The 24,162-nt window shown below is 36.6% G+C and overlaps 1 protein-coding gene across 16 annotated transcripts in view; it reads right to left on the bottom strand.

Annotated features, from left to right (window-relative positions):
• The window catches only part of CEP112 (centrosomal protein 112), a 390,168-nt gene that overhangs the window by 316,274 nt on the left and 49,732 nt on the right, over window positions 1–24,162 (bottom strand). For 15 of the 16 annotated variants that reach the window (XM_081218503.1, XM_081218514.1, XM_081218517.1 and 12 more), the window contains 4 exons: window positions 22,903–22,950; window positions 22,567–22,644; window positions 5,183–5,269; window positions 2,522–2,621 (listed from right to left, as the gene is read on the bottom strand). In XM_081218503.1, the coding sequence (XP_081074629.1) occupies window positions 2,522–2,621; window positions 5,183–5,269; window positions 22,567–22,644; window positions 22,903–22,950 (313 nt within the window). Of the gene's footprint in view, window positions 1–2,521; window positions 2,622–5,182; window positions 5,313–22,566; window positions 22,646–22,902; window positions 22,951–24,162 lie in introns of those variants that run through there. The other variant, XM_081218510.1, reaches the window with a different exon arrangement.

The following is a 24,162-nucleotide window of genomic DNA, read 5'->3' as shown; positions in this document are numbered from 1 at the left end:
TGGCTCAATCCCCCGTTACTCACTCCCTCGACAACGTGAGCAGTGTGCTGGCCTCAGTACCGTTCCCCTCCAGCAGATCCTCCGCCTCTGTGAAGAGGTCTTCCTACAGTGCAGATCCCGTAGCGCCACCCCCAGACTTAAAATCACCCCGCAGCTCCCCTCCCCTACAAGACGACGGCCAAAAACCTCTGGCGGGAGAACAGCTCCTCATGATGTGGCTGCTTTCTGGCCTCATCTTTTGCCACTTCCATATGTTTAAACTCATGAACGTACCAGCCTATCTGCAGATCCCTGAGGCCATGTCCGCTCCTGCATGGCTGCCCAAATGCAATCACTGATCTACCTGACACGCCCAGCCTTCCCTGCTGCAACACTGCGCATCTTTAGTCTCGGCCCAAGTCGCGCCTCCTTATGGACTGTTCGCCAACCAGGCTCCTCCTCTTGCAGGGGCGGAAAGAAGCTCCTCTTTCTTCCCCGTGAGCCTCACAGATTTCTCCTCTAAGTCACTTATTACATTATGTGTTATAGTGGTTTACTTGCTTATTTCCTGAGGAGAAAGATATTTCAACTTTTTATCCACAGAGCAAAAGAGTGGCGCAGAGGCAAGTACTCCCAACTATGTGTACTGAGTGCATGGATGAAGGGCCGTCGTTACAACATGCTGCTGCTGGGCACACTAAAATCGCTGCCAAAGTTTGTGTGACTAAAACAAAATACGCTTTCAATTATATAAAAGATTTCCCTTTTAAATCATTTAAATTTCTATCTTCTCTTTAAAAATGCTTTAAACTGTCATTGATTCAAGTGAAAATGTGTTTAATATATTCATGTCATCTGGATGGAAAAATAAATTCAGCTGTGTATCTGCTTGAATGCAATATTTTCTTAGCTTACTGAATATGTTTTTATTCACTTACTTCAAGATAGCAAAATTTTCATAAACATTTACATAGAAATTTCTTTCACTCTTATATCTCAACCATGCGACAAATAAGGTGAGAGGGAGAAGAATCCAAGTTAACCTAATATTAGTCTAGCATCTACAACTTCACAATTCTAAAATTAAAACTAAGCCCTGTTTGCAAGTCAAAAAGCCTTAGGAAATAATATTTTTAAACCTTAGGCATGTTTAAACTGCCTGGTTTGAATCAGGGTAAAAAACGAAAACCTAGAAATAAATTTTAAATATTTTTGTAGCCACTGGAATTTGGAGCGGCTCAAGGAAAACCTCTCCACTTTCCTCTTATTCATCACCTACCTCTTATCATTCACCAGACCCTTCAAAATTTCTTCTTCCATCCCATTCTCACTACTCCCCCTGCCATCGTTCAGATATTCTGGGTCCTCATCATCTTACACACAAAATTCCAGAAGCATGGAAGCATAACATCCTTGAGTTGAAGGGACTTCATATATATTACTTATCTAATGGCGCCATTTTATAACAAGTAAGCCGAGGTGCAGAGACTTGCTGATGTGACACAGCAGACGCTGAACAGCAGGTCTGGGATTAGAGACCAAGTTTCCTAATAAGTGGGGTGCTCGCCTCTCTCTCCCTCTCTCTCTCCGCCTCTCTCTCTCTGTCTCTCTCTCTCACTCCATTCTGCCTCTGACTATTTTAACAGACTGGGAATTGGCCTCACCATGTTTCACACGCCCACTGTTACCAGACTACTCCACCCAAAATATGAGGTCCTAAAACTCACCTCTCAAAAATCTTTTCTGACTCCCCAGCATCTATGGGATAAACTTGAAACTTCTAAATCTGAAATTCAAGGTCATGCTTAGGTCACGCTAAGTCACCAATCTTAATCTTTTTCAGTCTGTCTCTTAATGTATAGGATCTCCACTCTAGATACATGGTTTTGCAGCATCCCTTCCACAACTTACCAATATCACATTCCTATCCCAGTACCTGGAACTCTTCTCTCAACTAACCCAATCTTCAAAATATTTTCAGCACTCTCCCTAATGACTGTCTGTTGCATTTCAATGTTTCAACCTATAGTCATAGTCAATTTAACACTTGATTACATGCTTTCTTTTCCTTCATAATGAAAGTGTAAATGGGGAGTACTTTTTAAATGTTTGTTCTGTCGATCACAATACTAGCATATACTATAAGGCATAAAGATACTTAATGGAATGAATTTTATTAGACCAAAAGGAGTAATTTCTCTAGACTTCCTTGTGAAAGCCAGTAAGTTTTAATTCTATGACTGACCTATGGCAGCTCCAGCCCAGTGAAGAGGGAGAGAATTAAGAAGGAGTAACAGTTACAGACTCTTCCAAATCTTTAACCAAACCAAGCACCATTGCTACCACACACACACACACACACACACACACACACATACACACAGAGTTTTTCTTAAGTCCTGTCAACAGATCGACTGATGGAAACCCACATAAACATTCCCTTCTCATACTACAAAAGGTCAGAAATAAAATTTTACTTTATACAAGCACTAAAATAAAATGGAAGTGTTATTAAAAGGTTTATATAACAATACAACATCACCTTTCTTTTCAAGTTTTCTAATAGTCTCCTCCGTTTCATTTTGTTTCTTTTTGTATAAAGTTTTCATTTCTTCTATTTCATTATTCTTTCTTTCTAAAATCTGCAAATGAATTTAAAATATTTTAGTATATGATATTGTTCTATGTATGAAACACATAATTTTTTTTAAAAATAGCACAATATTTTTGCAAGTCTGTCTCAGCTAATCCCATAAATGGCTTCCCAAAAAAGATGAAAAAATTATACTTTAGTGCATTGACAAAATATTAACTACACTAGAATAATTGATTACCGAAAGAAATGTTATCTGCTTTGAATTTGCATGTACCAATTCTTAAGGAGAATGTAAATGATAAATTAGGTGATTCTCTAAAATATACTTCAGAGATTAAGCCGTCACAAACTAGCAGAGAGAAGCCATCAGAAACTTGATATGTTGATACAGTACAACTCACCTCCCCACCACACTGGGATAGAACATCTGCAGACACGCACATCCCTGAACCCTCCCACTTTCTATCACTTTCATGCACAATAACAAGAATTCCCAGACACATGGGAACATGCGATGCAATAGGCTTCTTTTATATTTAGTTCTGCTATTGGGAATCAAAAAAGTCAGCTCAAAATATGTCAAAAATTTCATGGATATTTTACATCCTTAATTTATATTGTGTCAGAAGTTTTTAAATGAATCATTTAATAAACTTAATTATGATTATATGCTTCTAAGTACATCTATACGCAAAAAAAAAAAAAAAAAAACTAGAGAATAACCAAAGAGTAAGAAAGTTTGCAAGCAGAAAAAAAAATGTGCAAACCAAAGGGAAAAAAGAAAACCAAATTGAGGCAGAAGTATAAATATCCACTTTTCTTGTGGTTGAGGTATATTTCCTATATACCCAAATTCAGTTTTTTAAAAAAGGTTATTCACCAATGTCTAACCAACTTTTTCTGAGTGCTTTTATTACCAGCATTTTACTTCTCCTTTCATTGTTTTGGTCCCACCTCTAAGAATGATTAGTAAATAAGAAAAGGAGATAGTTTGAGCCCAATGTCCATAAAGAAGCAAAAAAGGAAAAGAATGTATGCAAATAGATAAAACACTCTCAATTTTATTCCTTCCCAATTCCTAACACTTAGAAAATGGCATACATGCAACAAACGGATGAATATACTTTCCAAATCTAGCATGAGGTCAAGGATTTTATTTATATTTTACCTGGCATTTCAAACTAGTTGCATTGCTTTCTTTTTTCATGCAGAATTTATTTTAAAAGAGAAATTCCTGGAAAGGATTCTATTATTAAATGTTTTTCTTAGAACAGAGCTTTGTAACAGACATACCAAGAAGCCTATTTCAAATTCTATTACCATGATTTTCCCAAATATATTTCTATATTTATTTATCTTATACATCAATAGGTTCTATTTCATTTGGACATATACATATGCTATATTGAAATTATATTACTGAATCTCTAACATATCCATGAAAGAGAACTGTTTTTCTTGAACCATTTAAGTAAAGTAAAATACTAGTAAGAGCAGAAAGTAATATTTGCCTTTAAAATTTGAATGGAAAAGAGGAAAGGAGAAGGAAAAGGATTCAATATTTTTTCTCTTTCTAATTTTCAGCCAGTGGTTTCCGTCTTGTTGCTCTGAAAGGAGGTGAGCCAAACACGCACCTGACTAAATACTAGCATGTTCTCAGCTCTACGGAAGCACGGGCACGTGATGCTGTGGCCTCAGCTCCCTGTCTCCACCTTTGTCACTTAACTCTGTGAAGCAGGGTCACAGGCTTAGTTCCAAAACAGACAACACCAGGTTTCCATCTGGATCAATTTTCATGAGTTACAAATTCATACATCATATATTAAAATTATACATTATATACCATTACATTTTAAAAATCAATACTAAAATAGTTATAAATTCAAATTCAATGTACAATAATTATAAATTGATGACTTTTGCTGTGCTCATTAAGAAGAAAAATTATACTTCAAAGTACAAATTGAAATACTGTTAAGGCATAAATTCCAACGAGCTACTGAAAAAAAAAAAGCCTACATTGGCAGTGCTAGCATTACAATGCACACAGTCTATACCAAAGAGAACTAAATACAAGAGTTTCTTTTTAAATTAAAGGGGAAATTTTAGGGACTTCTCTGGTGGTCCAGTGGTTAAGACTCCACACTTCCAATGCAGGGGGCGTGGGTTCGACCCCTGGTCGGGGAACTAAGATCACATGCCGCAAGGTGCGGCCATAAATAAATAAATAAAAAGAAAGGAATTTTTAATTGCCAGAAAACTGAAAGAATCTTAGACCAAAACAAACTCTAGTATTTACAGTTGATGTCTTATTTCAGCCTTTATGAAAGGTAATGATAGAATGTAAAGGACTATAGGAAGACCAGCCTTCCAACGATAGATAAAGAAGAACTAAAAGGTCATGTAAACTACAAGGATTTACATAAATACATCTGTTTAGCAAATGAAGTTTAAAGATCAACTTTTGCTAGGATATTAATTTAGCAAATCCCATTTATAAGATCGACTCCCATAAGTACATAAATAAGTGGATGGATGGATGGTCACAAGACCTAGAATATTTCAAATACTCAATATCAATAAAATAATAAACTGTATATACCCTACCTTCTGAACATCAGCATCATGTTTCTGTTGCAGTTTAAGTTTCTCTTCATGATATTTAGCTTCCATCATTTTTGTTTTCATGTCCAACTTCAAGGAAAATATTTCAAAGGTGTGATTAATTTACTTTTCCCTTTGGCAAAAATACACAAATTAAAATAACTACCTATATGAAAGAGAGTATCATTTTCCACCTTTACCTTATAGCCACTAGTCCAGCAATCATACTACATATACCAATATGTTGGTTACATTCTTTGATTACTTCCAAGCTAATTAAAAGTCTTTTGAATAAATCTCACTTGACAGGCAAAAGTGAAAATACAGAACTCAGATTCGTCAGTCCACTCCACCGCCAAAAAGCAGTCATTTTAAAGTGATATTTTGCTAAATCCACTTGGTATTTTAGCCTTTGTTTATTATTTTTCAATTGAGTAAGTCTCTATTCAACTTTTTACTTTTTTCTTTTCTCATATCTACGTACTCATTTCTAAATGCTCTTATTTACCTATATACTTAAATATAACAATTTGTGAAAGAATGTCCATATAGGCATATCACTGATAATGCACAGATTTTCCAGTTCTCTCTCCTGGAATTACAGACTCCAACTACCTCAGGGCAGTGACTTCATCTCCTTCCAGCATCCATCAACAGCTCCTAGCCTCCTAGACTCCTCAGACTGACACCTGACCCACCAGTGTTCTGAGCAAAGCCAGCAAAATGTAACCAACACTTGTTAACAATAATGAGTGCATCTTAGGATTAAAAGAATAATAGTGACAGATTTTAAGAAGAAGAACAGAAAACTGATTATCTTAAATGTGAAAGTATTTGAACTGATTCCTTACTATTTAAAAGAGTATGTACATTGGGGTCTGACAGGCCTCATTTTTAACTCTAATTCTAATCCTACTAGACATTAACTGTGGTGACTTTGGGCAGGTCACCATTCTGAGATTCTATTTCCTCTTCTAATAGTTAAGGATAATTAAAGGATAATCTTACCTCAGTGAGTTGTGAAAATTATATTCAATGACATCATTTAAGTAACCATAGTCAGTACAATGACTGGTACAAAGTAGGTATGCAAAAAAAATTAGTCTACAACCTTCAGGAAATTTTGCATTTAAAATATTAGAAACGTACTGTCAAAACATTTTCTTGAAAATGTCTGAAATATACTTCATATTTTTCAATTACTGTTTTAAATAATGAATCTGAACTAATGATGAATGTGCATAATCAAATAAATATATCAAAATGAAATTTTAAAATTTTACAAACAAAAGCTAACATAACATAAATTCATGGCATTTGCGACAACATGGATGGACCTAGAGGGTATTACGCTAAGTGAAATAAGTCAGACAGAGAAAGACAAATACCCTATGACCTCACTTATATGTGGAATCTGAGAAACAAAACAAATGAAAAAACATGACAAAACAGAGTCATACATACAGAGAACAAACAGGTGGCTGCCAGAGGGGAGGGGGTCCAGGGAGGAGAGAAATAGGTGCGGGAGATTACGAGGTACAAACTCTCAGTTACAAATAAGTGACTCAAGGGTATGAAAGGTATGATGTGGGGAATATAACCAACAGTTATGTAATATTTTTGTATGCTGACAGATGGTAACTAGACTTATCATGGTGATGACTTTGAAATGTATATAAGTATCAAATCACTATGCTGTGTACCAGGAACCCACATAGTGTTGTGGGTCAACTATACTTCAAAAACAAACAAACTCATAGAAAAAGAGATCAGATTTGTGGTGATCAGAGGTGGGGTTGGGGGGAAGGAGCACTGGAGGAAGGTGGTCAAAAGGTACAAACCTCCAGTTACAAGACAAACAGCTGTCAGGGATGTAGTGAGCAGCACGACAGATAGAATGGACACTGCTGTGCGCTATAAATGCAGGTTGTTGGCAGACTGAACCCTAAGCATTCCCACAGGAGGAAAACAAATGTTTCTGTTTCTTTAATGTGTCTCTGTGAGATGACGGATGTTCACTACCTTTACTGTGGGTCACCGTTTCATAATGTGTGTGAGGCAAATCATTATGCTGTGTGCCTTACACTCACACGGTGCTGTGTGCCAATATTTCTCAATTATATTGAGATATATCTCAATAAAACTGAAAGAAAAAATAATAAACGTTATGAGTGGCAGACGGAGGGAGCTGTCCAGTTACTATGCAAAAGGACGAAATTCTGAACATTTCCGTCCTCTGGCTTCTAACTCACGCAATAATCCTTCCTCATTTTAGCAAAAAGGGGGCTGGGTGATCTACGTCCACCTGAAGATCCTCAACAGAAGCACTGGGGGGTCTACTGTAGAGGAATCTAACTCAAAAAGCAACATGACAAAGCTGGGCAGATGCCGGAGACACAATTCATTGCTGTGTCTTTCCACAGCACCTCCGAGAGAACGCATCAGGCCTCAGCTTCTGAGGTCCAGCCCTGAACACCACGTGACCGTGCGGCCACAGCCGACACCACCACCTCCACCCGCTCTGCCTCAAGCTTGGTGGACCCGGTGAGGAATAGACGCCTGGCGCCTGCCTCAGGAATCCACTAGCCAGAGAAGCATCATTCAGATTCTCGCTCTCAGCCAGTCAGCTACGTTGGGGAACACACGCCAGTTCTCGAGGGGCAGCAACCACGAGAAAGCGCATGAATCCAGGAAACAGAAGAAAGCAAAGCAAATACACAAAACAGCAAAGACTAGAAGCCACACAGCATCTGAAATAGGAAGGAAGCAGCTTCAATGGTCTCCATGAGACGAGCCTTACTTGAATTCAAAAGAATTTCTGTATTCCTGTTTACTTCAGGTAGCTTCATGAATCTCTGTTCTTGTAACCAAAGAGATCTATCCAAATTCCATTTTTCTGGTTTAACTTTTTACTTTGGTATAATACTAAACTTAAAGAAAAGTTGCAATAATAGCACAAGGAGCTCCCGTATACTCTTTAGCCAGATTCACCAACTGTTTACATTTTGCTTCATGTGCTTTATCATTTTATACCTATATCAACATATATATAATACAAATAATTCTCTGAACCGTTTGTGAGGAAGCCAGAGGCATCATCCCTAAAGACTTCAGTGTATGTTTCCTTAAAACAAAGACTGTCTTTTATAACCACAGCAGTCATCAAAATCAGGAAATGTAACATTAACACAATAATATTATCTGATGTACAGTCTATAGTGGAGGTTTATCAGTTATCACAATAATGTCATTTATATCTATTTTCTTCACAATCCAGGATCCAATCCAGGATGACACACTGCCACTAGTTGTCATATCAACGTATCTCCATTAACTGGGAAAAGCCTTTCTTTGTATTTCTTGACCTTGACATTTCTGGAGAGTACAGCCAGTTATTGAGTGTCCCTCAGTTTGGATTTGTCTGATGTTTCCTCATGGTTAGACTTATCAGATTTTGGCAAGAATGACACTAAAGTGATGCTGCGTCCTCTTTCATTCCATCTTACTAGGAGGTCGGTTTGTCACAATATTGCCAATGTAAGGTTTAATAACTTGGTTAAGACAGTGAATAGTGAACACCTAGTTATCACAAGGTGGTATGATAGAGAAAGTTTCTCTACTGACATCCTTAAAAAAATGTTTTACTTAAAAAGAGTATCTCTTCCCTTGACCTCGACACCACAGAATAGCTCTATCTTTCTGCCCTATACTCTATGGCATGATTCATGATAAATCATCAGGATTACAACATGGAAACAATCTAACTAGTACAGTATATAAAGGCAATACAGGATACAGGATATAGATATAACTATAAATGTAGATAGCTATACATATGTGTGCATCTTTATACACATACCCACAGGTGTATGGAAAAGACATTAAACAGCCTTGCTTAGTTTAGTTTAACACAGAAAACTGAAATTGAAAGACTGACTATAACAATTCTAACTTGTTTGACCTCCAAGTAACTCTGATTACAAACAACATTTAAGTTTTCCTTATTGAGCTCAGAATATATGCTATCAGTTTCAGACTAAAGAAGAAGGGAGATCTACTTCAGGCTGTAATGGAGTAACTAGTACCGACCTCACCTCCCACTATTTTTTTTTTTTTTTTTTTTTTTTTGCGGTACGCAGGCCTCTCACTGTTGTGGCCTCTCCCATTGCGGAGCACAGGCTCCGGATGCGCAGGCTCAGCGGCCATGGCTCACGGGCCCAGCCGCTCCGCGGCATGCGGGATTGTCCCAGACCGGGGCACGAACCCGTGTCCCCTGCATCGGCAGGCAGACTCTCAACCACTGCGCCACCAGGGAAGCCCCTCACCTCCCACTATTAATAGCCATCAAACAGGATAAAATTTGTGAAGGAACCATTCTCTGGTATTAGAAGCTGGGCAGTGCAGTAAATCCTGGCGTCCTCCTAAGCCGAGCCCCACTGTCATTCAGGCTCTCTGCACAGACACAACAGCCAAAGCCCAGATAGAACTGCAGCCCTACTGAACCAAGATGGCAAAGGCAAAGAAATAACTGAGCCTCAATGACAGAATCTTCAGTGTCGGGCTAAGGCAGAGGGAGACACGAGGAGTGTAAGCACAGAAGCCCCTCGGAAAACAGTGCGTAAGAAAAGGGAGCGCTCTCCTGTCCCATTTTAAAGTCCTTGCAGACTTGTTCTCACCTTGATAGCAAGCCTCTAATGCCAGAGAGATTTGGTTTGGAACTCACGTATCCCTCTGGGCCATTTGCCCCCATCAAAAGTATTTTACCGTGAGAAACATTGGGATAAACGGAAGAGGAAAGCCTCACCTCATTGGACCAAGTCCCTAGGCAATATGGTCAGAAGGTCCACTCAGACAATGACTGGAACCACCCCAGGGCTAAACCACCTACTTCTAGAAAAAGAAGTAAAAGCCATCAAGAGATGGTGACAGCTCCACAGGGGTAAGTGGAGTGTGTGACAAGCCATTCTACGGATAACCGGCTGCTAAGCAAAGGAACTGAAATTGGGCAGCTTCACTTTGAAGAGGGCTTTCCCACGAGCTTTTTTAAAGAGAACTTCTGAAATTTCTACTTAGAAAGAGCTTAAGAAATTTTATTTACAAAATCCATTGGGCCCCATTTTCTCTGAAGTATTTCCTTCAAAGAATAGCTCTGAGGTTGGACATTCCTACCAAATGAATAAAGCTGATGAAAATGCTCACTTACTTCATGTAAAAGTATTTCCTTGGGTTTAAAAATATCCTACTTACAGTATAACTAATTAGATTTCATGACTATTACCAATGTCATTTTACTCAACTGAATATTCTGAAATTTTGGATTAAGGGTTTTTTTAAAGGAACACTTACCAAACTATTCACTCAGATAATCAACATTCCCTCTTACAGAGGAGCAAGTTTCTTATTCAAAATCCTACTTTTTACTATTACTAGTTTTCCATATGCAAGTTATGTTTAACATTTGAACTGAAATTAGCAGAAGGACAAAATAAAATAGCATAATAACCTTTAATGAGTTTCTAAGGAAAATAATGTATTAAAGTTACTTAGATAGGAATCACTACACACTTTAAAATACCAAGGAACAACCTTCAATGTTATTTCAAGGCTTTAATGTTGACCAACTACCTCAACCATGTCTAAAGGAACAAAATGTACAAAACAGCATGACTTATTTTCATGCAAAGAATAACTCTACAACTTGACAAGTTTTAAATGATGTATAAAATGTAGCCATTGTAATATCACTGAAATATTTTGTGTGCCTTAAATTGTAAGGCACAAAAGGTCAAAGCATGACTGAAGTCAACCATCTCTACTTCCAAAGTATTATCAGCAACACATCCCAATGATGTGTTTGTTTTTTTGTTTGTTTTTTGTTTGTTTGTTTGTTTTTGCGGTACGCGGGCCTCTCACTGTTGTGGCCTCTCCTGTTGCGGAGCACAGGCTCCGGACGCTCAGGCTCAGCGGCCATGGCTCACGGGCCCAGCCGCTATGTGGCATGTGGGATCTTCCCGGATCGGGGCACGAATCCGTGTCCCCTGCATCGGCAGGTGGACTCTCAACCATTGCGCCACCAGGGAAGCCCGATGTGTTTGTTTAGTCACACTTTCTTTCCACATCTCAACAATCATCACAGCAAATTACAGAAGAAGTGATTTATAAAATAATCATCACTCTACTTACTCAGATACCTAATTGTTATAATCATTTTTTTAGAAAATTCTATTAGTTAGTAGTCAGAGGAAATTATGGTGTCAGTGATTAAGATTCTTCCTGATTAAAATCTCCAGTTTATCCTACTCAAAATGTTCATTTGTAATATTGCATAATGCCAATTGTTATTCATTGTGCTTATTTATAAGCATAGCACAAATAACAATGTGTCTCCTTCTCTTGTTGTCTTACCACTGGGGCTTAGAGATGTATGAAATCTTCCTAAACAGTACTTTCTAATCTCCTCAGAACTCATCACATTAAGGGAAGAAGTGATATTTAAACATTCAGAGTGTATGCTGGTATTTTCTTTTTTCTAATTTTTAAAATTTTGTTCATACATCATACATGAACACAATTTACATGAAACATGGAGATAATCATATTACATACTGAGATTTTGTTTATTTTGTTTAGCTCCTCTGTACTCCTTGGTATTCCTTTCCTTTTTTTATTTGATTCTCTCCCTCTCCTCCACCAACACCTGCATGGGGTATGGAATACGGACATTAACAACGGAGTATATTTTCGTAACTTCTGCCATGCTCAGAGAATCATATATAAATATAAAGGGGCAAAATGCATGCACCAGTATGGGGGTTTGTGGCACAGACTAGGCGGATCCCCAGACATTTATTTTCCTCTTCTTCCTTTGGGGTCTCACTAACACCACCAAACTTGGGCTGGGCAGATGGTTGCTCCATATGTAAGTATGGTCAAGGGGGATGATGGGACAGAAATGATGCAGGCAACTTTGATGGACATATTTTTTTAGAAGTGGCTTCCTCTCCATCCTCTTTCTTTCTGAAGGATCACGCTTAAAAGATAAGGCATTGGTGAGCAACCGAGACCTCAGATGCAGAGACTGAAGCTGTGTGCTGAGGATGGAGAGTTTCCCCACCAGCCTGGGTCCCTGATGACATCATAGAGCAGCACACTCCCCACATGCCCTGCACTGTTGTATGAGAGCCAAGTAAATTCTCTTCTTTAAACTGTTATACCCTTAGCAATATATAATTTTTTTTATTATGAATGTTTCACACACAAAAATACATATTTTCTACACCTTGCTTTTCTCTCTGAACGATATCTCATGGAAATCACTCTAAAAACATCTGCTACAGTTTTTTTTCATTCTTTTAAATAGCTGCCAACTATTCCTTAATGAGGAGAAAACAAAATTTGTTCTACCATTCTCCTTAATGCATATTCATTTTATTTTCAGTCTTTTTCCACTTCAAACAACACTGCAAAACATTCTCATATATGAGTCCAACACACTTGAATTTTGATTTCTACAGGGTGGATTCTCAAAAGATATGCCAACGATTCAATGGTGGCTATATCTTAATAGCTGTTGCCCTCTGTTATAGGCAAATTCACATTTCCACCAAGAGTAGATATCTCACTACTATTCTAAGTTGCATTTCCCTGAAAACTACTGTGTGTTAGTCCCTTTTCACATGTTCTGGGACCTTATGAATCTGGTCTTCTATGAAATGCCCTTTCACATTTTAATCCACGCTTCTGTCTGTCAATCAGTAAAACCTGGTATGTTGTACACATTAACACACAGTCTGTCTGAAATATTTTCCCCAGATCGATTATTTTTCTATTGATCTTTTGTTGTATTCTTTTTTACCTTACAAAGTCTTTATTTCACTTGAGTCAAATATTTCTATCATTTCTTGTTTTTTTTTTTTTTTGGTACGCGGGCCTCTCACTGTTGTGGCCTCTGCCGTTGCGGAGCACAGGCTCCGGACGCACAGGCTCAACTACGTATTTCTGTAAGGAAACATTTAAGGAAGAACCATATTCCAGTATTACACAGGTTCTTTGAGATTGTGGAGGAGGAGGGAATACTTCTCAACTGCTTTTATTAGGCAGTTCCGACATGGTTAAAACCAAAAAGAACATTCCAAGAAAAAAATCAAGTCCCCGTAAAATAAAAATGAGGTAACAAAGTTCATTGTCAATACATTGAGAACAGACTTTTATTTAGTAAATGATCCTGGTACAACCTTTCATTTACTTGGAAGAAAATAAAATTGGGTCCTCTCCTCTAAAAACAAAAATAAACAAAAACAAATTCTGGATGTACCTTTAACCTGTAGAAGCCCAGACAAAAAAAAGTTTCAAAACAACAAAAATCTTGACATCAGAAGATCTTTCTAACCCCAAAACCTTTCCAAACCCAGAACGTATAAAAGAAATGATAGAGGGCTTCCCTGGTGGCGCAGTGGTTGAGAATCCGCCTGCTAATGCAGGGGACACAGGTTCGAGCCCTGGTCTGGGAGGATCCCACATGCCGAGGAGCAACTTGGCCCGTGAGCCACAACTACTGAGCCTGCGCGTCTGGAGCCTGTGCTCCGCAACAAGAGAGGCCACGACAGTGAGAGGCCCGCGCACCACGATGAAGACTGGCCCCCGCTTGCCACAACTAGGGAAAGCCCTCACACAGAAACGAAGACCCAACACAGCAAAAATAAAAAACTAAAAAATTAATAAACTCCTACCACCAATATCTTCAAAAAAAAAAAAAAAGAAATATGTAGTTGTAAAGTGGAGTATTTTAGTACCCTTTCTGAATAATTGTAGATATTCTTTTTAAGTAAACCAACACTCATAAGTGCTAGGTTTTTAAAGTTACTTGCACTGTAGAATATGAAAATTTCCACACTGTCACAGTAAGTTCTATTGGTCTATCTTGAACTTGGAATGGCTCTTTTACCTATGCGTGATTTTATAACATCATCCATTACTCATTTGGAAAACATCAGTTCAATGAGTTATAGAGATTTCCAAATATTGAAAATTTCATTACATAATATAAAAACTTCACACTGTTTCATATCACCACCGATCTCATTGGAAAGGTCTTAGTATTGGAAAGTTCTCGAGCTCACAGTGACTGATACAAGGTTGTCAAAATTCTAACTTGTATTAAAAGGTCAAATTTTATCACCAGCAGCAAATATGGTCAGTTGTTTTGCTTAAAGTGAAAGGCTCAATTTGTTCATTTTTGAGAAAATGTCTGACAATATCCCAGTCCAAATAACCATATTTTGTCCCTCAGTCATTCTTTCAAATAAAAATGATATTCTTGATATTCCACAAGAACAGCAGCTACTGCAATTCATAACTGAAAAAAGCACACAAGGGTTTTGCCTCTGGCACGTTGATATGCACTTGGATATGAACCATAAGTTCTTTATACATGGTTCCATTTCGTCACTCAGATATCCAGAAGATGCATGTTTGAGGTACAAGATTTAATAAAATTAATAATTTTCTACTTGCTTCATCAAGAATATTCTTAAATAAGATTGGTAATTTTTTCCCTGTGAGCATGTGACAGTGAAGAATATGCCTACCAGTACAATTTGGTGCCACTGCCTTGATGTGGGTTAGGATACAGTTTTACCCAGCACTGTGTTTGCAACATCAATGCAAGTGTCAATACAGTAAAAAAATAAATAACATTTTAAAATTATTACAAAAATAATTTTGACCTCATAGACCTCATGAAAGAGTATTGGGGACCACAGGGTTCACAGCCCACACTCTGAGAACCACTGCCCTAGAGAAACTCTTGTACATGTGTGTCAGGAAACATGTACATGATTTTTCATAGGGTTATTGTTTGCAAAAGTCAAAAATTAGAATAGATTCATCGACAAAATGGCAAGAAACTGTGGAAGATTCATTGAATAGAAAGTAATGCAAATGAAGCCAACTATAGCTAAATGGCATAACAAGGATGAACGTCACCCACATACTATTGAGCAAAAAAATATGTGAAGTTTAGTTTTATTTAAATGAAGGTCAAAATCCACTAAAACAGAAATATTTTCATTTTTAAGAATGCAGGCATTGGTGGTAAAGTCAAGTTTATAAACAAAGGAGGGAAATTACCAGAGAAGTCAGGATAGCAGTTACTGCTGGGGGAGATGGATGAGGTAAGATGGGGAAGAGTCAGACAGCAGGCTGCTGACGTCTTGGCAATGATCTCATCCTTGCCTGCATGCACTTTCCAATGGTTCTCCTTTGTATAATTATTTATTATAGTTTGTAAGACTGCGTGTATCTGAATGCTATATTCATAAGAAATGTTTTAAAATATAAATTCTCTCATTACGTCAGTGACTGTACATTACAACATCTTGGATTTATTTAAATTCTACACTTAACTAGCAGATTTGCAAAAGGAAAAAATGCCTAATTGGCATTCTGTGTAAGAAAGAAGCAATATCCCTTTTTAGGCAATGGGTGGGAACATTCAATATGGGTGGAGGTGAAGTTCAAAGGAAATACTCTATTTTATTTCACAAAAAGAGCAGTTTCTACTGTCTGTTCTCTGAAACTGATGGTTTCTCTGAAAATTGATCTCCCCTTGTGTTGTCTCTTCTTTCATTTTCAGTGACAACAGTTTTCCAAATGTCTTAATCTATGTCAGAAATCTTTTTTAAGACTACTAAAAAAAAAAAAAGAACCCCACTGCTTGATGGTGCTCAAGGTCACACAATTCTGTGATGTGGATATCACAGGAAATGTTAGCAATTACAAAGGCAAACAAGTCCAAGTATGTTTGTGAATGACAGACTAAGGTTAAAATAAAGGATCACGATCACCGAACGTCTTCCCATAATGCCAAATAAATTCAAAAAAACTTCTAATCTTAAAATATTTTATAGGTGTGTTTTTACCAATCAAAAGAAAACTACTACAGTTCTTCAACTCTAATAAAATAATATTGCAAATATTACTCATTTAACATCTAAGGTATTTTCCACACAGTTATAAACTTAAAATGGAAGTTGTGTTTTACAAAGTTTGATTTCCAAAGGCTAATTAAATATTTTAGGACTCTCTAAAGCATCAAAAGAATTAAATCATTTATTAAACACAGACAAACTCTATAATCTGTATAGAATTTCATGTCACTCAATTCTCTCCACACTTACTGCATTCTTAAACTTAAGCATTTCAACTTCCTAAATTTTGATTTTATAACATTAAGAATTGACTAACCTAGATTAACATCACTACTATAGTAAAACCCTGTGAAATGGATCTGAGATTTAAATACAAAAATAAGATTTAAAAAGAGACAAAAATATGAATTTTTTTCATAATCTTGGAATAAGAAAGTCTTTTCTACAAAATACAAAAACCAGAAGCCATAGAGAAAAGACTGATAGATCCAACTACTGAAAAGAAAACTTCTATATATTAAAAAAATAGAAATAAATCAAAAGACATACAGAGAAAAATACTTGTACGATATATGACAAAGACCTGAATTCCTTAACATATAAATTGTTCTTAGAAATCACAATGAAGACAAACAATTTAACAAAAATATGGAAAGGTATAAGAAAAGACAGCTCACAAAAGTGAAACTAAAAAGACAATAAACAGGGCTTCCCTGGTGGCGCAGTGGTTGAGAGTCCGCCTGCCGATGCAGGGGACACAGGTTCGTGCCCCAGTCCGGGAAGATCCCACATGCCGCGGAGCGGCTGGGCCCGTGAGCCATGGCCGCTGAGCCTGTGTGTCCGGAGCCTGTGCTCCGCAACAGGAGAGGCCACAACAGTGAGAGGCCCGCAAAAAAAACAAGACAATAAACAGACAAAAAATATGTTCATTCTCACTTACAATAAAAGCAATGGAAATATCAAAGCAACAAGATGCTATTTTTCATCTCACAGATAATCAAAAATGTTTATAATTCAGTGTTGATGATGAAATGGGAAAATAGACATTCTCATACACTATTAGTGCAAGTACAAATAGCCCTAACCTTTTTTAATAGTTTATTAAGATATACATAATTCACATACTGTAACATTCACCCACTTAAAATATACAATTCAATGTCTTTTAATACATCAGAGAATTATGCAACATCACCACAATCTAATTTAGGACATTTTCATCACTCCAAAAAGGAACTCCCACACCCACTGGCAGTCACTCCCTACTCTCACCCAAGCCTGCAGCCTGAGGCAGACATAACCTAATTTTAAGGGCAATCTGTCAATGTCAATCAAAAATTTAAACCTGCAACCCTGTTAATGAGAAATTCAATTTCACAGAATTTACTGTATAAGAAGAAACATGCAATACATAAAAATATACACAGGGATATTCTTGAAATACTATTTGTTGTAGCAAAATATTCTACATAACCTCTATCCCTCAATAGGAATCTATATTAATAAAATGTGGTCCATCAGTAAAATAAAATACAATGCAACTATTTAAAAAGATGATGCCATACTACTGATATAAAAAAACATCAGAATATATGTTAGCATTTAAAAAGCAAAATGAAACAGTATATAGAGTATGCGCTAGGATCTTATTTGTATTTTAAAAATGAGATATTCCTGGAAACTTTTAAAGAGCATACACGTTAAATTTTCTGCAATGATTACCTTGAAGAGAAAAGATCAGGTGTTGAGGAAATGAAGATTACTATTTAATTTAATATTTAATTTTAAAATAAACTTAACTCACTTGAAACAATGCTATTTCTTATTTTTAAAATGCTACCCAGCAACAACAAAAGCGTTTGTAGATGAGAACATGTACAAGACACATCAGGGTTGTCTGATGTGAACATGCAAGAGCCTGCTGAATTTCAAAACAGAAAAGCATTTATCCTCATGCCCATAAGTATATGTCTAACAAAAGTGACTTAATCAAGTAGACATAAGATCATCCTTCTAAAGGATAACTACACACATCACAATGTAACTATGCATTTAAGTTTAGGGAAAAATCCAAGTTAGAAAACTATCTCTTGAAAACAGACAAAAATATTAAAGTGGTATGGTTGGTATTTTCTTTTTTGTTAATTCTTTTTTTTGCAAATGGACTTTTTTATTTATCCATCTATTCATGCACCAATCTAGAAAGAATTTGATACAGTTATACAAATATTGATATACACAAATATAATAAGATTAAAGTACACAGACAAAAAATTGAAAAGAATATGAAATAGAAAGAGACCACTAAGGACAAAGATTTAGGACAGCACACAAAAGTACATGTCATAAAATATTACAGTTGCTGAAAATATGCTGTGGAAGCTCTGATCTTTCTAGTGACCAGAACAGAGGAAACACCATGATCTCTAACAATTATATTATGTTTAGTATAGAGATACACATGTAATTCAGGAAAATCAATGTTTTTCCTAAAGTCTGAATATCTTTCTTTTAATGATTAGTATTCTCTATTTCAAAAATGAAAATATTAAAAAAAACTATCTCCTGAAACTGAAAAAAACAACAAAAAATACATGTTCTGTATTAAAAATATAATTAGTCTTTTTATATTTACAAAGGCAATCTAAACTGCTACCTTCCTCTACCTTCAAATGGTTCCTAATTATCTTTGCTTTTTTATATTCATTCTCATTTTTGCATATAATACATCCTTTACTTGTACCTTATAATCACATACAATATTCATGACACTTCCAAGCATTCATTTTTATTTTAGAGGTTAAATTGTTTATGATACTAAACTTACAAAAATCCATTATTTCAATTTACCATGTAAGACATAATTCATTACCCCATATAAATATTTAGAATGCATATAAAGACAGACATATAAGGACATTCTTCCCAGAATTATTTATATTAGTGAAAACTCAATCTCAATACCCAACAATAGGGATAATTTAAATTAACTGGGGCTAATTCTATAATATGAACTATAATACAGCCATTGAAAATAAATGCTTAGGAACAATATTTAGTAGCATAAAATACTTGAGTTATACAAAACAATGTATATGATATCATTTCAATCTTCTAAAGAAAAATAACATGTTTACAGGATACATAAAGAAAAGACTAAAAGACAACCCAATGATATTTTACCAGTGTTTTTATTTCATAGATGATTTTATTTCCTTCTTTACATACGTCTATATTTTCCAAGTTTTCTTTAATAAAAATCCACAAATTATTTTATAATCACAAATACTACTTTAAAAGAAAGATGAAACTAAGATAATTCTCACACTGGGGCAACTCAGCATATACTTTTAAATATTTTAGGATGGATAAAAAATATGATCAAAAAATTTCATCAAAAATAGTCAGACTTGAGGACACAGGGAGTGGGAAGGGTAAGCTGGGACGAAGTGAGAGAGTGACACGGACATATATACACTACCAATTATAAACAGATAGCTAGTGGGAAGCAGCCACATAGCACAGGGAGATCAGCTGGGTGCTTTGTGACCACCTAGAGGGGTGGGATAGGGAGGGTGGGAGGGAGACGCAAGAGGGAGGAGATATGGGGATATATGTATACGTATAGCTGATTCACTTTGTTATAAAGCAGAAACTAACACACCATTTTAAAGCAATTATACTCTAATAAAGGAGTTTAAAAAAAAGTCAGAAATGACTATGTAGCTACACAAAGAGTTATTTTAGCCAAAATATACACTGGATATATTTTAAGATATGGTGTAAGTTGATGTTTACATGCAAACTTCTCAATGATGCCACAAATATTTTTACAGTATGCCAAAAAGAAAAACAAAAACATAAGGGGGTGGAAAAAAATAAAGCCACACACATTTAAAATTATGAATCTCAAATGCAATACACAATAGCTTTAAACGTTTTCTCTTTCAACACGTATGTGGGGAGCCTTGGTATGTTTACCCCTGACCCAAGATGTCATCATAAAGAATAAGGACATTATTTCACAAAACACCAAAAAAAAAATTCAAAAAGACACCAGGTCCTTTCAATTATTTTAAATATTCTATGGTAAGCAGTCTCAACAGTAAAAGGAAAAGGAAAAATAGCTGGTAATGACTTAGAATGACGTGAAAAACAATTAATGACAATTTTTTTAAAAGGAAAGAATTTCAGGGTTTCCCTGGTGGCGCAGTGGTTGAGAGTCCACCTGCCGATGCAGGGGACACGGGTTCATGCCCCGGTCCAGGAAAATCCCACATGCCGCGGAGCGGCTGGGCCTGTGAGCCATGGCCGCTGAGCCTGCGCGTCCGGAGCCTGTGCTCCACAACGGGAGAGGCCACAGCAGTGAGAGGCCCGCGTACCGGAAAAAAAAAAAAAGGAAAGAATTTCGAAACAAAAGTTCCAAAGAAGGTGCATCTGAATGTAAGTATTACCCTCAAAAACGCTTTTTAGAGTGTAATTTCTTTTTATTTCAACAGGTTCTTCAAAAACACTAGCAGTGCACTAAGAAACAAAACACTGCATGCCTTAAATTGGAGCTATAAAACGACGGAATATTACTGAGATCAGCAGCAGTCATTCCACCAGACTGAAATTTAAAAGGGGGCGGGATGAATTGGGAGATTGGGATTGATACATATACTCTACTACATATAAACTAGATAACTGATGAGAATCTACCCTATAGCACAGGGAACTCTACTCGGTGCTCTGTGGTGACCTGAATGGGAAGGAAATCTAAATAAAGGGGATATATGTATACATACAGCTGATTCACTTTGCTGTACAGCAGAAACTAACACAACACTGTAAAGCAACTATACTCCAATATCAATTAATTAAAATAAATGAATACTTTTTTTTTTTTTTTTTTTTTTTTGTAGTACGCGGGCCTCTCACCGCTGTGGCCTCTCCCATTGCGGAGCACAGGCTCTGGACGCGCAGGCTCAGTGGCCATGGCTCACAGGGCCAGCCGCTCCACGGCACGTGGGATCCTCCCGGACCGGGGCACGAACCCATGTCCCCTGCATCGGCAGAAGGACTCTCAACCACTGCGCCACCAGGGAAGCCCTAAATGAATACTTTTTTTAAAAAAGAAATTTAAAAGAAAAAATAGCACTTCCTCCTCTGTTATCAACAAAAATAAACTTATATGCTCATGATATTGTATGGAATATCTGAGAAAAATATCATTGTCTTCTGTGATATTTTATAAATAGGATGGTAAGAAAACTATCATGTTGAAAATACCCAAATTGAAATTAAATTTCATAAATTCTTAGAAGCCTCCCATTAAAATGAAAGATTAAATTATTGAAATAAATTAATTAGAACCATTAATCTAAGTCCAATAATATTTTTCACAATTTGCCCATTTAAATAGTGCATTACCATTTAAAGTTACATACATATTCACTATTCTCATCTGACTTCGTAACAACCCTGTTTAAACAAAAATTAAACTAATATTCTTGACTTCCCTGGGTCATAGAACTAGAAAATGGTTAAGGTAGATTAAGAACATAATTTTTCAGGTTCCTAATCTAATTGTCTTTCATCGTACCACACAGATGACCAGTGTTTCATTGGTGTCATAAGCAAAAATAAAATAATGATGATTTTTAAATTTTCCAGAATAAAAATTTTTTTAAAGAAAATAATAAAGCAAATTAATGACTACTATTATACATGTGGAATACACAGGTACCCAAAGACTACAAAATCTTCCTACTAATCCTGTAAAGCAGATACCTCCCAAGTAAGATGAAGAAACTGAGACTCAGGGAGGATAGGTATCTGCCCATTTTCACATAGCTGGTAAGGAGGATTTATATCCACATATTCTTGACTCCATAGCTTTTGCTTTTAACCAATAAACACCACTGTCTCTTTAATAATTCTATTTTCAAATGATCAAAGAAAGATAGTACATTGTGTCCTATAGCAGCTCTAGCATAGCTGAATTTAGCAGATCAATTTAAAATAGTAGAAACAGTAAAAATAGTGAAATTAGAAAGATACATTATGAGGAACGTGAGATAAAGAGAGGATGAAGGGATTCACTGAGGTCAAAGATACTGCTTCTAAAACCTGCCATCCCCCCCAGGCTCTGATAATCAGGAATTGATAGGCCTGATAATGAGGAATTGATAGGCCCTGATAATCAGGAATTGATAGGCCTGATAATCAGGAATTGATAGTCAGGAGAGAGCCCCTCAGTGCAATCTGTCCAGCAGGCCTGGAGCCAGGACACACAAAACGGAAGACGGGCATCACAAAGTTGAAGACGACCCTGCCTTACTGGCATCAGCATTTTATATCCGTACCAATGACAACCTCTTCCTACCATGCAACCTTATTCTAACCAGAAAATTTACATTACACAAAATACAAAAATTGTTTAATAAATTAGATGCATCAGAAATATCTCGATCCTACCTCCTTCTCATGCATTCGAGACAATAACTGATCATCCTGGAGACTGCTGGATTTTCTCAGGCTGAATTTGGGAGTCATCTGTTGAATGAGGAAGAGTCATTCAATACTTTTTCAGGACTGGTTTATCAAAAAGTAAACTCTAAATTGGCTGAAGTCCATGCCAAAATAATACCCATATTGGAGAAAAATAGTGATTTATTCACTTCCAAGCGATAGGATTAATAGGACTATTATGCTTCATAATGTGGACTTGAATTATTTTCTCCAAATAACTTGAGGATTATTTTCTTTTAAAATATCTGACCGTAGGAAAAGTTCAATGCATTTCTCACCTACCAAAGTAACTGGGATAGGCTTCTGTCTCAGGTACCGAGGATTTTCTATCTGAAAATTTTAAAATAAAATAGACATTAATATTTGAGTTTTAATTAAACTATAATGAAAATGTTTCCCATATGTCTTAATATTTAGTATGTTTCTTAGAATGGGTATTGCATAATATATTTTTAGTGCCCCATGAACAAATAAAATATAAAGCATAAACTCCTTTGTGCCATAAATGCACCTGCATGACCCTCTCACAGCCTAACCACCCAGCCTCATCCCCACTTCTCCTCACCTCACATTTCATCCCCCAGGACCCTGAATGACCTACATCACCAGAATACGGTAGGTCTTCCTGTGCCTCTCTACCTCTGTCTACCCCTCTAACCCCTATAAGTACGCTCCTATCATCCTTCAAGTCCCAATTTAATCGCTACACTCCCAGGCAGATTTGATGTATGAAACCTTAACTTTACCTCCATAATAAGAACTGGAATACAAAATTCCTTTGGGATTCCTCCTATATCTACCTTTCTATCCCCCAATATACCCTATGTTCCAAGGACACCAAACAAGTTGCATTACTTTGAAAGCACTACACTCTCTCCCATATCTGAGTCTTTGCAACCTGTGAAATCATTCTCCCAACTTCTTCATGTGGTTAACTTATTCCAGACTCTCAGTTCAGGAATGTCTCCACCAGGACATTTACTTAACTTCCTACTACTGCAGCAGTACCCTGGAGGTTCATCTCCTTTTTTTGTGATCTAATATCTATCTTCTGCAAAAGATTGTGGACTCTGAAAACAGACTATGCCTGTCTTGTAACACACCTATCCCGACATCCACCCCAGGACCCAGTAGGTAGTGGGTGTCCCACAAATATTCAGTAAGAAGGAATAAAGGAAGGGAGAGAGGAAGGAAGGAAGAGAAGAAAGAAGGAAAGAAAAGAAGGAAGGAAGGGGCAAACTGCACCAGATCCCACCCTCTTATCATCTCCTGAAGTATGCTGTGTGTCTCTCATGGCTCTTCTGTTATATTTACGTGTTTATCAGTATGTCTCGACATCTGTCTTTAAGCTCAGTGAGTGCAAGGATGATGACTTCTCAATTTTGTATTCCTGGAACCTAGCATAATACTTAGCATGTAGCAGGCTTTCAATGAAATATTTATTGAATTAATGTACTACATGATCAATTAGTAACACTGATTGTTATCTCAACTATTTGATCCACAAATGAAGTGATAATTAAAAATCATTATCATGGAATT

Source organism: Mesoplodon bidens (assembly GCF_964165515.1).
Source record: "Mesoplodon bidens genome assembly, chromosome: 19".
NCBI classification, from domain to species: domain Eukaryota; kingdom Metazoa; phylum Chordata; class Mammalia; order Artiodactyla; family Ziphiidae; genus Mesoplodon; species Mesoplodon bidens.
This window is presented reverse-complemented; position numbering and strand designations above follow the sequence as displayed.